This window comes from Gambusia affinis, linkage group LG15 (genome assembly GCF_019740435.1).
Source record: "Gambusia affinis linkage group LG15, SWU_Gaff_1.0, whole genome shotgun sequence".
Taxonomy (NCBI): domain Eukaryota; kingdom Metazoa; phylum Chordata; class Actinopteri; order Cyprinodontiformes; family Poeciliidae; genus Gambusia; species Gambusia affinis.
In genome coordinates, this window is record NC_057882.1 from 8,206,810 (window position 1) to 8,221,779 (window position 14,970).

The window sequence follows — 14,970 nt, forward strand, 5'->3', positions numbered from 1 at the left end:
TACAAAGATCTCACACACGCAGACACACACACCGTAAACTTACATGATTGTCATACTTTCTCACTCTTCAGCTGTTCGTCATCCTGTCCAGTTTTTCCACATCTCCTCCCATCCTTTTCTTCTCTTCTGTTCTTCCTGTTAGCTCTCCACTCCGAACCGACCGTTTTCCTGGAGCTGCTGTCGTCCTTTCAGCCTCTTTCCTGCTCCACCAACTGAACGGATTGCTCTGTCTTTCCTCTCTTTATCTGGAGATAAGATACTTAGTTTTCAGATAAAGCATATTATGATAAATCAAATGAGCTTTATCGCTTTGGTGCATCTGGGTGTTTGTGTGTGTGTGTGTGTGTCTGTGCGTGTGTATGTGTGTGTGTGTGTGTGGAGGGGGGGAATTTAGCACGTCCAGCTGTTTTGGAGATCCATGTAGGTGGTGAGGTGTGTGTGAAGGTTCACTGGATCATTATTTATGCAGATAGACGTATACAATTATTCATGTCGACCCCTGAATTATTGATGTAAGCTGATATTCATCTATACTTCTAAGGATGTATTTGTGACAAGTCAAGCATTCCATAATCTGCTAAAGATAAAAGCCTTGATATAAGTTCAGATTTTATTACAGCATCGTCTCAGACTGAAATATTTAGAAATCATTTATGTTAAGGACATTTACTGTAAAAAACCACTCATAAACTAGGAATGGACGATACTAGTATTGTGACATAGCGATACCTGTGACCATAAAGAGCTATTTACTCCCCCAAGAACAAATGGTGTTCACATAAAGAAGTGTGATTTGTATCACTAAACTGCACACAGTGGCTGCATTTAATATTTTTTTCAAATTTATTGATGCTCTCATTGAACAAAACAATGGAGAAAACTGTGAAAAAAAAAAAGAAGAAAAATCTAACAGTGCTGACAATATGGACAGTTTTGGAGTATTTTCTGAACATGATTTGGAAATTATCGTGGAATTTATCGTGGACAGCACCTTGTCGTCTCCTGTAATGTTTGACATATTTGGAGCCTCTAGAAAAGGTTTTCCTGGTTGCTATGGAGACCTGGCGGTCCCCAGATGCCACCCTTTGCTGCAGATCTCTAAAAGTTTTGGAGATTTTATTTTACCACTCTGGCTGGCCCTGTCTACTATTCATGGTGTCAATATGAGTATCACGTCACATCCCAGAGAAACAGGAAGTTGTAGTTTGCTAATCAAAAGTTTTTTAGAAGCAACTTTAAAAAGACAAACTAGTAAATTAGTGTAAAATAAATATCAAAACAGATTTGTTTCCTACTCCTGATTGAAGGAAATTAAATTAAAAATCAAAATTTCTATTCTGTGATGCGATTGGATTAATTTAAAAGACTTTTTGAACTTTATTAACAAATATGCCAGCAAATGTCACCCTGCTCTGTATCGAAGGGGGTGAATCGATTATTCATATCAAATCTGAGTCTGAATCTGACTCCTGGGTCCGGGACTTAAAACACTTGATCCAGTTCTGCCGCCTGTGTGCCACCTTGTGTGCGTGCAGTGTGGGAGGGGTTTGCTGCTGCTGCTGTCACTTGCTCCTTCTAATTAGCAGCGCGTCCTGGAGAAGAACCTCAGACCCACGACGCGTCCGAGGCGCAGAGGGATCCCGGGGGCCACTTCACCTGCGCGGTGTCTGTCAGTCCGGATGCTCTGCGCGCCCCTCCGTCCGCCGCTGCTGAGTCCACGCTCGGCTAAAAGGGCGCTTTAAAAGAAAGAAAAAAAAGAAAAGAAAAACAGAAATCCCTGTTCACGTTTGTCCCTGCGCGTCCCCGCGTCGCTCCGCGCGCGGATCCCGGCAGACGCGCCGACCGGGTTGGTCCCCTCTGCGATCCGAAGGTCCCACAGCTGCCGCGCTGCGCGTCCGACCTCCAAGTCAGCGACAGGACTTCAAAAAGCTGCCGGAAGGATGATGTCCTACATAAAACAACCTCATTACACCATGAACGGGTTAAACCTGCCCGGTCCCGGGATGGACGTGCTCCACACCACAGTCGCTTATCCCCGTGAGTACGACCTGGAAGTTTAATGTTTTGTGTTTTAAAAATGTTTAATAAAGTCTAAAAAGAAATTAAAGACTCTTTTTTGCATTACTTCGTATTGTACGTGCTACGAGTGATGCGTAAAAGCGCGGAGGTTGGTGCGTAACGTTGCAGCCAAAACGAGGATAAAAAAAAACAAACAAAAAAAGAAACAGTCGCTTGATGTTTGTGTTGACGGAAGATTTATTATTATTGCGAAAGGGTGTTTTTGATAGACTTCGGAATACAACACCTCCTTTCCACAGTAAGTTTGGTGGAACGGGATTCTTTAGGAGTCCACAGAGTGGAAAACGGGCTGTTCTTAATATAAATTTACTCTGTGTGCTGTTTTTTTAATTAGTCTCGCATGCTGACAACAGCATCGGACATTCTTAAAACAAAATCCTCTGACTTTTGACGTATTCCTCTCATCACACGAGTAAAATGTGGCGGAAACACCTGAAATATTCCCTTTGAGTTTGTTCTGCCGCAGCAAACAGGTTAGATTAAAAATACACGTGTAAATATAATAAGTTGTTACTGGTAAATGGCAGTTTGTTACAATTAAAGTTCTTTGTCGTACTGAGAGACAAAGACAAACTAACCCGATGTGTTGGTTTGTTGGCACCGTGACGCACTTTTTCCTTACTATTATTATTATTATTATTATATATTTTTATTATTATTTATTCAGCGGTTGAGTTTGTTTCTTTTGTGATGCTATTCAATGCCACATCTCTGTCATATGTTGTCAACATATTTACGTGTGTGTCTCCCGTTTCGGCAGCCACTCCGCGGAAGCAGCGCCGGGAGCGCACCACCTTCACTCGGACACAGCTGGACATCCTGGAAGCGCTGTTCTCCAAGACCCGGTACCCGGACATCTTCATGCGGGAGGAGGTGGCCCTGAAGATCAACCTGCCCGAGTCCCGGGTGCAGGTACACGTAGCAGCCCCGCTCCATATTCTGCTCGGTGTTTCCAGTCAGAACTTGTTGTTTCTAACCCCCCCGGGCCTCTTTCTCCCTCTCTCTTTCTCTCTCTCTCTCTCTCTCTGCCTCCAGGTGTGGTTTAAGAACCGCCGTGCCAAATGCCGCCAGCAACAGCAGCAGAGCAGTGGCCAGTCTAAGCCTCGGCCTCCAAAGAAAAAGGCCTCACCAGCGCAGGAGCCCAGTGCTCCCGACCCAGTCCCCAACCCGTCTGGTTCCTACAGCCCCTCCTCGGCTCAGTCCGCCGGGCCCAGCCTGGCCCCCAGCTCCAGCACAGGAAACACGGCCGTGTCCATTTGGAGCCCGGCCATCTCCCCCCTGCCCGACCCGCTGGCCTCCTCCGCCCCGTGCATGCAGCGACCCTCGCCCTACCCCATGAGCTACGGCCAGCCCTCAGCCTACACCCAGGGCTACGCCAGCACCACCTCCTACTTCACGGGCCTGGACTGCAGCGCCTACCTGTCCCCCATGCACTCACAGCTGTCAGGCACTGGGGGCGCGCTCAGCCCCATCACCGTCCCCTCCATGGGGGGCTCTCTGAGCCAGTCCCCGGCCTCGCTGTCCTCGCAGGGCTACAGTACCGCCTCCTCCCTGGGCTTCACCTCCGTGGACTGCCTGGACTACAAGGACCAGCAGGCCTGGAAACTGGGCTTCGCTACCATGGACTGCCTGGATCACAAGGACCAGAACTCCTGGAAGTTCCAGGTCCTCTAGGAGGGGAGGAGGGGCGTCCATTCATGAGTGTGTGTGTGTGTGTGTGTGTGCGCGTGTGTGTGGAAGTGTGTGACTTAGTCCAGCATCCAGCATGAGAGGGCAGGTTTCTGCTGTTTCCTGTTTGTTAGGCTGTTTGTATTTTATTTTATTTTTTGTCTGAGTGTGTGTGTTGTAGGAACGGACAGAACTGGAAGGCCTGCTGTCAGAGGCTACTTCAATGTCACTGTAACACAGACTGCTACAGGAGATCTCTCCTGCCAACAGCCATCAACATCTGCAGTAACTGAAGAATTTGAATTAATATGATTTACAACATTTAATTTCCCTTTGGGATCAATTAAGTAATTTTGAAGTGAGTCCAACAGTCTGTCCTCCTCATGCTCATATAAAACCTACAGCCTTTGACAGGCTTTCAGGGTTAAAGGTCACTCGCTGTGTGTTTTAAACTCACATTGTGATGAAGGAACTGTAGGCTGCACCTCCTTTAAGGATGTTCTCAACTATTTATTATTACTATTATCATTATTTTATGCTACGTTTAGCTCTGTCGTGTGCTTTTATTTATTTTTGCGGCATTTATGTTTATCTGTGTTAGTGTGTAGCGTTTCAATCTGTGCATAGGATTAAAAAAATGTTCTGTTTTAGCCGTGTTGATGTATTAAAGTGGTTTATTCTTTACGTGTGTGTGCTGAAGCTCCTTCAGGTGAGTGGTACAGTCAAGAAGTCTTGTTTCTCAGGTCAGGGGGTCAGCTGCAGGTGGTCCTGTCCGGTCCGCAGACGACGTCGGGTTGGCGGTTCGGCGCCGCACGCCTCCACCTTGCTCTGCTCCATCTTGGTTATTTTAGGTGATCTGATTCTGGGAGTGTCCCAATCCTCTTAGCCTCCCTTCAGCAATGCCCTAAGTGAATTAGTTGGGATTATTGCCCTATCCCCCTCTGTCTCTCACTCACCTCAACCTTTTCCACCTCCTCCACCCCGTGGCTCGCTCCTTTTATCTCTCCACCTCTTCTGTTGAACTTTTTCCACTCTGCACTCTTGCCGTTTCCTCCGTGGAAAATGTGCGAAAGGTCAGCGGCGGAGTTAAATGCGGGCCGTCTTCACCGGGGTTCTCTGAGGTTCCCCGTCTCTCCCCCTCCTCCGTCCGCCACGATGCTCCGCAGCTCTTTGGACAAGTTGGTAATCCGCCGGTGACCTGAATACCACATAAACAGAGCTATGATGACATCAAATATGGCGAAGGATTTTGGAGTAGTGTGTGCAAAACATCGTTTTAGTCCACAGCCATGGATTGATTTGTGTTTTTAAATCTATAGCTGATCTCAGATTTTACAAAATAGTCAACGGATTTGATTGAGACTGTGGAAGATCAGGATTGGGTTCGAAATTAATTTATTTCTTACACGTGGAGAAATGCAGCTTCTTGTAGTTCTGCTGAACTATCAGAAATCTGATGCGTGGTAGAAGTGAGTGTTCAACAAAGTACATTTCAAAGCACTTTTCTGACCTAATCCCACTCTGTGCTCTGCTTAATCCCCTCTGCCCTCCCTCTCTGTGGCACGATTGGTTAATCCCTGCGTCTGGCTGTTCTGATTGGTTAACTCCCTCCTCCCCTCTCTTGGAGAGGCCAGCACAGCCATAATCTCCCCTCTCAGCACTGGGTGTTTCAGACAAACATTTGCACTGTAATCCCAGGGAGGAGCAGATGTGATGGGGGATGGAGCGCGCCCAGCAGACCTTGATGAAGGTGATTTGTTTGTCAAACAAAGAAGACACCCCCGAATGAAATGCAGCAAACAAAAAGTGTTGAAAACGGAAGTGATCCAGACCACTAGGGGGAGTCAAAGAAAATAGTATTCATACTATATTTCTTTTCAGATACGCCGTCTTATTCTGTTACTCTATAATATTATAAAAGACGGCGTATCTGAAAAGAAATATAGTAATACGCACCTTTACTTTCTTTCAAATTTCTTTCTCTGAATCTTGCATCTGGTCCCATAGAAATGAATACTATTTTCTTTGACTCCCCTTAGTGGTCTGGAGCACTTCCGTTTTCAACACTTTTTGTTTGCTGCATTTCATTCGGGGGTGTCTTCTTTTTTGTTTGCTGCATTTTATTTGCTTTTTGTTTGCCGCATTTAATTTGTGCGCGTGTCTTTTTTTTTGTTTGCATGTTTTCTCTTTTGCTGCGCATTTGCACCTGTCGGCCACCGTAGAAAACAGCTATGAGAGACGTTTCCATATTCTTTCACAAAGTCAGATTCTCATGAGTTGAGAGTGTCTTGCCAGCAGGTGAAGGGAAACATTTTGACTGAGCAATTTTAACTAACAGGTACTAAAGTTACACACACAAGTTTGTGATTCTACCCAGAAAAGGAATTTGTATTGACTTCCTTTTATTTTAGGAACTGAAGTTTTGCCTAATCCTAATTTTAAATGATAAATGCCATTAATTCACAACTTAGTCGTCAAGCTAGCAAGTAACCCAAACACATCACTTTTTCTTTTGGAATGGCAATAAAGTGATTCTGATTTTGATATCAAAATCACAAGGCCACACACACACACATACATAAATTAAAAATGATCTAAAAATACCCTCTCCTGTCATTCAGGTTCTTAGGGAAGAGAAATAAATTTGCTGCCCCTAATTGACCATAAATAGTTGATTAGTCTGATTTAAAGCTAGTCTGGTAAAAACCTCCCATTGTTCTGATCTCAAAACGGCTCAGAAACTCGACATCGTCGTTCACAACATTTTCTTCTGTCCACTTATTCGACCGGTTGAAATCCAACTGGAGAAATCCAGCACAATGGGAGAAATCCCAGACGGAGCGCTGAAGGGAGATGAGAATCTAGAATCCTTTCACACAGTGTGTCAACATCCAGGCTCTGTGCATGGTTTCCGTCATTTTAAACGTAAATAATGAAAGAGTGGCATGCTGCTGTATTCAGACCGTTTAGTTCATGGAAGAGCGTCAGACAGAAAGCAGTAAAAAAAAAAAAAAAAAACCTTCAGGACAGATCAGATTAAAATATATAACTTTTTAACTTACATACCAAACAATAAATGGTGGTGGCAGCGCTGTACTGTTTAGGGAATAGTTTAGGGAAGTTGGATGGAGCTGAAGACACAGTGATCCTGGAAGAAACCCAGTCAGAGGCTGATTCACAGGTTCACCTTCACTTTTCACATTTTTAATGGCAAAAGAAATGGAAAGCTATGTAGAAATTTTCTCCCACGTCCCTGCTATGCTCTACTTTTTGCTGGTCTGTCACATAAAACATCAACATTTAGGGCTGTGAGAAATGCATAAAACGTCAACAGGTAGAAGATTAATTCCTGTTCCGTTAGATTTTAGGGATTCCATTTAGCCTAAATAGCATCGGAGGGGAGGTTTCCTCTCTAAATGAAACGAGTAGAAATAAAAATGAGGTGCATTTGAAAAAAATAAATAAAAATCACCTAAAGTGTGATGTGTGTCCTGTTTACACCCTATTTAAAATTACGCAATGACAGCATCATACATCAGCCATGTCCACAGCCATCATGGATGCTAGAAGGCCTCCAATCAGACCAACACCTGCTGAGCGGTAACTATGGTGATTCCTGCCCAATCAGAGGCGAAGGATGAGGATGGTAGCAGCACAAATCAGAAACGGTCATTTATATTACAAAACATACTTCCACCTTGGGAATCCACACACTTCTGGCTTCCAAATCTATCCTAAGTTGTAGCCGTTTACCTCCATCATCTTTACCTTCCTGAGCTGTTTCCATCAGACAAACCCTGAGAAACAATACAGACATGATTTTTATTGCGATGACAAATGTTTCAGGACACACTGTAACAAAGTCTGGATGCATTGTTTCGACAAGTGTTCCTTGGCCTTAAAGAGGACGTATTATGTAAAATTAACTTTTTTGAGCTTTACATCATGATGATACACAGCAGTGGAATGTCATTCAAACAGGAAGTGTTGAGGAACGGTATCCAAGCTTGGTAAAGTGACCTCCATAAGCAGACTGAACTATAGCAAGGCCGCCACTCAGACGTTTTGGGCCGCGACAGACACATCATTAGCCATGAAGAGGCTGGAGGCTTCTTCCTGTTCAAGGGGAGGTTTCCTTTCCACTGTCGCTACATGCATGCTCAGTATGAGGGATTCATAACTAAACAACACATGCTGATCAAGGAGTGAACTCTCCAATCATTCAATGTAATCTGCTGGATTTCCCTTGGCAGAAATTTCTTGTAGTCAGTTTTAAAAATAAATTGAACTTGACTGCATTGTTTGATAAGTAAGGTCAGTTGGAATGCATAGAAATGACTGAATCTGTCTGGATGATAGGATTGAACTGATTTGTTTTGAATTGGCACTACAGTATATCAAAATAAATTACCAGTTAAAAATGAATATATATATATGTATATAATGTCAATTCTTTTACCAGCAACGAATTAAGAAGTATTTTAATTATAAAGGAGTCTCAAAGGTGTAGTTTCCAAACTTGTTGGTCAAAATATCAAATTGAGTTTATTCCCAGCGACAAAAATGAAAACCATCTTTGAAAACCCTTACTCCGTTTTAATTATTGAGTATAATCAAGTCTGCTTATGAGTAAAAAGTTGCTGGAGGTTTGTGGTCATGCTTAAAATGACATTAAAATGAAAGAAAAATGTAGCTAATAAAAGATTAACACTTGCTTCATGCTTTTTCTATTTAACACATAAATGTAATTGAAAATCAAATTTTAATTGCAAATAAACTGTCCAGAGGCCACACAAACCTCTGCACTCTGAACACCCCCGATCTATCAGCATCAATGTTTTACGTGTATGAAGGCGCATTTGTGAAACACTGTAAAGAACACAACACACACACATACTCTGTGAAGCTTGTTTTAACATCTATTTATTACCACCATAATATGAGAAATTTGGAAAATACAAAGATCAGCTTATTTATACGTCTGAAAATCTCAAGGAATAAGAAAAATATAAAAGAAAACAATTATGAGGTTATATTCTGTATCAGAAATTTCAAGAAAAGGGACAGTTTATACGCTCAGAGCTGGCAGGAAAGACGAAGACCTGAAACATGCAGAGAACTTTCACTATGTCAAATCTAATGCTAATCTATGGAGACAGGGGGCGCCAGTAGCATCAAGTGTGATTACAGACCTGCAGTGACGAACTGAAAAGAAAAGGTGACGGTGATCTGACGCCCCCGTGTGGTTGCGATGGGAATAATAGTTTCCTGGGAAAACAGAAGCTCCTCAAAAAAGTCCTACAGCAAATCAAATCACCGCAGAAAACTCAATTCTCTGTTTTATGTATGATAATTTAGAAAGTGGTAAAATAAGACGTACTTTGTAAATTCTGAATTTTATGTGTAGAAGAAAAAAAAAAAGAAAGAAAAGAAAGCAAACCACCGACACCATACCCACGACAATAATCCTTAATTTGAAAGAACCGAGAGATTGACTTTTGCCGAGTACAGTTGGTTTGGAAGGACGGGGCTGGCGGGTTCACACAAACAGAGCAGCAATCCAGCCTCTCCCCCAGCTGGGGGTCAGGGGCTGTGTGAGGGAGGGTGTTCAGGGGGCCTCAGGTCTAGTTTTAATAGCACCCTGCTGTGGAAGTTGCAGCTCCCCTTAAGCAGACTAGCCCCTCAGCCAGGTCCCTGCGCTCCGGCTCTGTTTGCTCCACAAGCTGCACCAGCTGACCTCCAACAGAACAGGTGAGCTCAGAGGCGGGCTCCGTGTTGAGAAGCACCAGAAAAATCCAGTGATACACATTTGAGTATGTGTGTGCACATGCGCATCTGATCCACAAAACTTTTTACATGCACAAAAAAAAAAAAAAGAGAGAGAGAAAGGTACCCTAAAAACATTTTATGAGGATGAAAAACTTCTACGAGAGACCAGACTTCGACGTGTTTCTATCTGCTCATGATCAGGATCAGCCTAAAGTCTACTAAGAAGTTGAGCAGGGCTGGAGGGTGGAAGGAGGGGGCGGAGTTTGGGGGTTGGAGGAAGCAGTGAGGACAGGGACAGAAAAACAGGAGTGCAGAGAAGTGTCTAAGCGCGCTCTCCGCGGATACGGCGGGCCAGCTGGATGTCTTTGGGCATGATGGTGACCCGCTTGGCATGGATGGCGCACAGGTTGGTGTCCTCAAACAGACCCACCAGGTAGGCCTCGCTGGCCTCCTGCGGGAACACAGAGCCAGAACGCGGGTTAGTGGCACAACTTCCACCACGCGGCGTTTAGTCGCCGTTGCCTCACTCACCTGTAGAGCTCCGATGGCGGCGCTCTGGAAGCGCAGGTCGGTCTTGAAGTCCTGAGCGATCTCCCTCACCAGGCGCTGGAACGGCAGCTTACGGATCAGCAGCTCTGTGGACTTCTGGTACCGACGGATCTCCCTGAGAGCCACAGTACCGGGCCTGAAACGACAACACAGGCACGTCAGGAAGAGCCGGCTGGTTCTTGGGGGAGCTAAGGCAGAGACTAAAGCTGAAGATAAAAAAAAATCTGATTTTTTTTTTTGGGTCGGCAAATACACCACACCCCTGCATTTGGGTGTCAGGTCTGACTCTTCTGTGTGGAAGTTGTTACTAATAAAGACTCAAAGTTAGCTAAACTCTTTACAAAATTACAAACAAAAAAATCAGCAGCAGAACTCTGACCTTGTTGACATTAGCTGCACACAACCTGTATTTCAGTAATAAGTCAATAATCAAAAGCTTTTAGTTGACAATAATAACTAAGCAAATAAAACAAAGAAATATTGCATGTTTTATTAAATCGCCTACATGTATTAGCATTCATTTAAAAAGGAGCAAGTGAAGCTGGTTCGGTGCATGCTACCAAACAGTGATGTCACCAGTTTTGGGAAGCCATCCTCTTCCTATAGGTGAATACACACACCTGTATCGATGGGGTTTCTTGACACCCCCAGTAGAGGGGGCGCTCTTGCGGGCGGCCTTGGTGGCCAGCTGCTTACGAGGAGCTTTTCCTCCAGTGGACTTACGAGCGGTCTGCTTGGTACGGGCCATGACGACAAAGTTTCACCTGCAAAGAAAAATGGAATCAATCAACTATTATCCATGGTATATATTGTTCTATACCAAGATTGTTAACTATTAATGTCCAATTGTACCAAAAAAATTACTTTTTTTCTGTTAATCAGTTGTTCAGTTAAATAGAAATTATTAATTTGAACCCTGCATCAACAGCTAGTGGAAATTTAAGTATGATGCTAATTAGCACCACAAGGCACTTAAGGAATGAAACAGACTTTTCGATTGAAATCAGTGTTAAAAATAGAATTTCACCATATATTTAGGCCCAATCATTGATGTCCATCCCTACATTTGTAGTATTCACACACTCCCTAGTTGTATTCCAGTGACGTGTGGTCAGGGGAGGCAGAGCCTCACCTGTCATCATGCAAAAATAAAATATAATGAGAAAATAGTTTATATTGCTATTTTTACCCTGTGGTTTGTACTATAAAATACCTATTTTTCATTTAGCTTAACCAATTCTGATTATTTTTTCTTCAAAATCACTAAATTTTCGCATTTTTGAGCTGAGCCTCACCTGGGATTGATCAACCTCTGGCTAACTGCCATTCTGCTCCTCCTGTCTGTACGCCACCAATGAAATGGCTAAAAAAACATTTAATGTACAAATTGATTTTTCATAATTTAGTTTATGTATATAATGTACAGTGTTTTTTGTCACCAACTGTGTGTAAATGTTTCATGTGCTGAGGAGCGATCAGAAACGGCAGAGAACAGATACGAGGTGAGGCAGGGAGTTTTCTTGCCTCATGGCAGGGGGCGCTCATGATCCCAGACATTGTGACTCCACAACTGCAGAGTAAGAGACAGTAACAGCGAGCTACCCATGGAGCTAGCAATACAGTAAAGCCAAGTGCAGCAATATATTTATAGTTTTCTCCTCTTACCACAACAGTCACTGTGGTAAGAGGTGACTGCTGTGGTCACCTCTGCTGCGATTATTAATTAATAATCGCAAAATAAACATTAAGCATAAAACCATACATACAAACATATGGACCACAGGTCTTTCATTTTTGCCCTCTGTTGCCAAGTTTCCTCTTTATTTTTAAAGACCACACAACAGACATAGCTAAAACAGGCTTCACAAACATCATCTTGCTGGATGAAAATAGCTTTTTTTTTCTCTGTTACGCCACTTTGTTACATCTTCTCAAGACTCTAAGAAGTAATTGCAAATGATGGGCCTTTGTGAGAGGATGCCGGTAACAAAAGCTCAGTGAGACACTTTTCAGAATTGTTTCTCTGGGTTGTTTACCGCTGCTGGATCCTAAATGTAAACCGTTTCGTTTTTGCCAAATACCAGTTTACCTACGCAGCTACAGCTCAGAGTGAAATCATTTTCATCAGTGTTTTTATTTCCTCCAATTCCGCTGTTTTGTTTGTTTCTCCTTTCAGTTCCGACGTCTCCTAGGAACCCTCGGTGCACAAATTTGGCAGTTACCCAAAAACATCGTACCCAACCAATCAAAACACGAAACCCCAAACCCCTACAACCAATCACAATTTGAAACGGGCAAGAAAATACACCAATCCGGTGAGGCGCAGCCGTGTTTGTGGACCAATAGTCTTTCAGACTGCATGGTTTCAAGGCGGGACGAACAGTTATAGCCCCCGCCTCATACCGCAAGATTATGGCCGCAGACTGAAACGAACCAGCCTACCAATGTAGAGTCAACGAACAGGATGGAAACTTGAATGATTTTCTACCGAAACTACAAAACGTGGGCGCATTAAACTACCAACAAATTACAGGATGTACATATAGGTATCAGAACACCAATAGAGTCGTGGGCGCGACGCTGTTTTAGAGAGGAAAGCTGAAAGTGGAGCAGCTAGCTCGGCGGTGGAAGCACTGAGCCGTTTTTCTCCCGAGTCTGGGCATCGAGGCAGCTGCTTTTCGCCTCACCGCGGCGTCGAATTTAAACGCTTTATAAGCTCCCAAAACACACTCGCCCGTCCAATTCCAACACAAAACAACGATTTATATTCTAACGTTTAAAAAGTATGTGGAAACGTTTACATACCGGGGCTGAATTTTCGGCTTTTGCTTCGCAGCGTTTCAGTGTGTTGTGGTTGTGTGGCAGTGTCAGATATTTACTATCTCTCACACAATGGAAGCAGAGCGAGCAGGAGCAAAATGGCGCCGGTGTCAATCATCTTACTCCCACAATGCAATGCCAACATTTGTAAACACTGAAACTTTTTCACCTAAAGCGTGGCGGAGAGAGTGGGGGAAAAACACAATTCAATAGAGTAAGCTTAATTTGGAAAATAATCGTGTTTTGATGACTAACGTTTTTCACAATTTCAAACGTCGTCCCAACAGGAAGTGTAGAAGTCCATAAAAGGCTCCTAAAAGCAACAATATTAACAGTATGTCGATAAATAAGCAGATTTTAAACTTTTGAGTGAAAGGTGGAGTAAAATGAGCTCTGTAGTAAAAAAAAAAATGGGATGGGCATTTTTAAGATTTAATAACCCCGTGTAAAACACAGAACAGGAAATAGTGGATGCCACCATATTTATCGCGTTGGTATTTAAAGCAGCTGAATGATTCATAAATCAGCATTTGCACAGATTAACAAGCTGCTCATAATGACTCAGTTTCAACTCAATGATTTTGTATTCTCTTTTTTTATATTGTCTACTTTTGAAGTTGCTGTCAATTCTTACTCTTCCGGGGACTATTAAAACTAAAACCCAGGGATTAAGCCAGAATTTCCAAATTAACCTGTTTTAACCTATTTTTTCTGGAGTTTTTACTGAAGTAGTCAGGTATAAGTTGCCATGATGGTTCATTCTGGGACGTTTGGGGTTATTCCAGATGGCAGTATATGTCAAACGTTTGAGCATAACCCTGAAATCAAGATAAATCTGGGTTTTCTGGTCCAGACAGAGAGGCAAATCTGACTAAGTACAGTCTCCTGCGAACCCCAAGGCTCTGTAACTCCCCACCCTCATGAAACTGCTGGCTGGTGTTGATCTGTGCGAAATGCGGAAGATGTCAAAATCTACATTAAAAATTTGATTTTAAACTGTTACTCTGATGCAGCCTCAGATTAACATTACACAACTGTTCCGGTTCATTTTGCAGCGCTTTGTAATGTTACATGTGTATGGAACTCTTTTCACTGCATCGTTGTTTGTCAACTCATAAATTATGACATATCACAGGCTCCTTTAATTCACAGATCATTATCAGTTATATGTATGTGGTGCACATGAGGAACTTGGAGCTTCGTATAAAGGAAGGACAGCATCCTGACATGCAGATTAGTGAATACCATATCTGTACAATATGATGTTGATGGGATTTTTTCCCATTTGCTTTTAGTCTATGTGTATAAATGCAATGGGATGTGTGACATTGTGTGAAATGAATGCATTGAGCAGGATATTAGAAATAAGGATTAATATATCATAAATGGATTTTAGTAGTGGTTTTGAATTATAGTTTATGTTTAAAATGAGCTTGATACATTGTGCAATAAACAATGGAAAGTATTTTATGCAGTCCACCACTGTGTTCTAGGGTCCGTCATAATTGTAAATGCAGATTGCCATTTCATCTACGCAGACATGAATTCAAAGTTTGTGTTTAGTCAGGCAGCCGTTTGTTTTCAAGCAGCATTTCTCTTTGTTTGCAGCGGACATGTTTTCACAGAAGTTTGAGGGAGAACTTCTGGCTGCTCTGCAGTGGCCTTGTAACTTTTATTTTACACTGTGGCTCTACTGATGATGGCTTTTCATTTCACCCGTGAACAAGCTTAAATTAAGAGATCATGGAACGATTCCTGCTAATTGAAATGACCTCCTGGGTCAGGAGCAGGCTAAAATCCAGGCTTAATCCTGGAGGGTGTTTACAAAATCACAGTTGTTTTTAAAGCGATTAATTCTGATTTTCATTTTACTTTTAAAACCCTTTTCAGATTTAAGATTTCCAACGCACTTCTCAAGAGTTTTAATCCACAAAACTAACTAAGTGATATGATTAAAAACAATATTGTTTAAAAGGATCCTAAATAAATTCTGTGGCTCCCCCAGATTGTGGGAAAATGATTTCCAAAAGAAAAGCAGTTTACTTTGGACTCTGGATTATTGTACAAAAGTTCCTTTTCTCTTTA

The 14,970-nt window shown here is 42.7% G+C and overlaps 2 protein-coding genes across 2 annotated transcripts; one reads left to right on the plus strand and one right to left on the minus strand.

Moving 5' to 3' along the window:
• The first annotated feature begins 1,385 nt into the window (after positions 1–1,385).
• LOC122845055 (homeobox protein otx5-like) lies at positions 1,386–4,432 on the plus strand. The gene is made up of 3 exons (XM_044141034.1): positions 1,386–2,037; positions 2,840–2,991; positions 3,115–4,432. The coding sequence occupies exons 1-3, from the start codon at positions 1,941–1,943 to the stop codon at positions 3,751–3,753; spliced, it is 888 nt and encodes a 295-aa protein (XP_043996969.1). The 5' UTR covers positions 1,386–1,940; the 3' UTR covers positions 3,754–4,432.
• Positions 4,433–8,654: 4,222 nt separating this feature from the next.
• LOC122845056 (histone H3.3A) lies at positions 8,655–13,020 on the minus strand. Its single transcript, XM_044141035.1, has 4 exons — positions 12,871–13,020; positions 10,686–10,829; positions 10,048–10,201; positions 8,655–9,967 (listed from the first exon to the last, which is right to left on the minus strand). The coding sequence occupies exons 2-4, from the start codon at positions 10,811–10,813 to the stop codon at positions 9,839–9,841; spliced, it is 411 nt and encodes a 136-aa protein (XP_043996970.1). The 5' UTR covers positions 10,814–10,829; positions 12,871–13,020; the 3' UTR covers positions 8,655–9,838.
• Between the last annotated feature and the right edge of the window lie 1,950 nt (positions 13,021–14,970).

Coding starts and splice junctions, on each gene's coding strand:
- LOC122845055 (XM_044141034.1), top strand. CDS start 1,941: ATGATGTCCTACATAAAACAACCTCATTACACCATGAACGGGTTAAAC. Junction 2,038..2,839: donor CACCACAGTCGCTTATCCCC/GTGAGTACGACC, acceptor CCGTTTCGGCAG/CCACTCCGCGGAAGCAGCGC. Junction 2,992..3,114: donor TGCCCGAGTCCCGGGTGCAG/GTACACGTAGCA, acceptor CTCTGCCTCCAG/GTGTGGTTTAAGAACCGCCG.
- LOC122845056 (XM_044141035.1), bottom strand. CDS start 10,813: ATGGCCCGTACCAAGCAGACCGCTCGTAAGTCCACTGGAGGAAAAGCT. Junction 10,202..10,685: donor AAGAAACCCCATCGATACAG/GTGTGTGTATTC, acceptor TTGTCGTTTCAG/GCCCGGTACTGTGGCTCTCA. Junction 9,968..10,047: donor CCGCCATCGGAGCTCTACAG/GTGAGTGAGGCA, acceptor GTGTTCCCGCAG/GAGGCCAGCGAGGCCTACCT.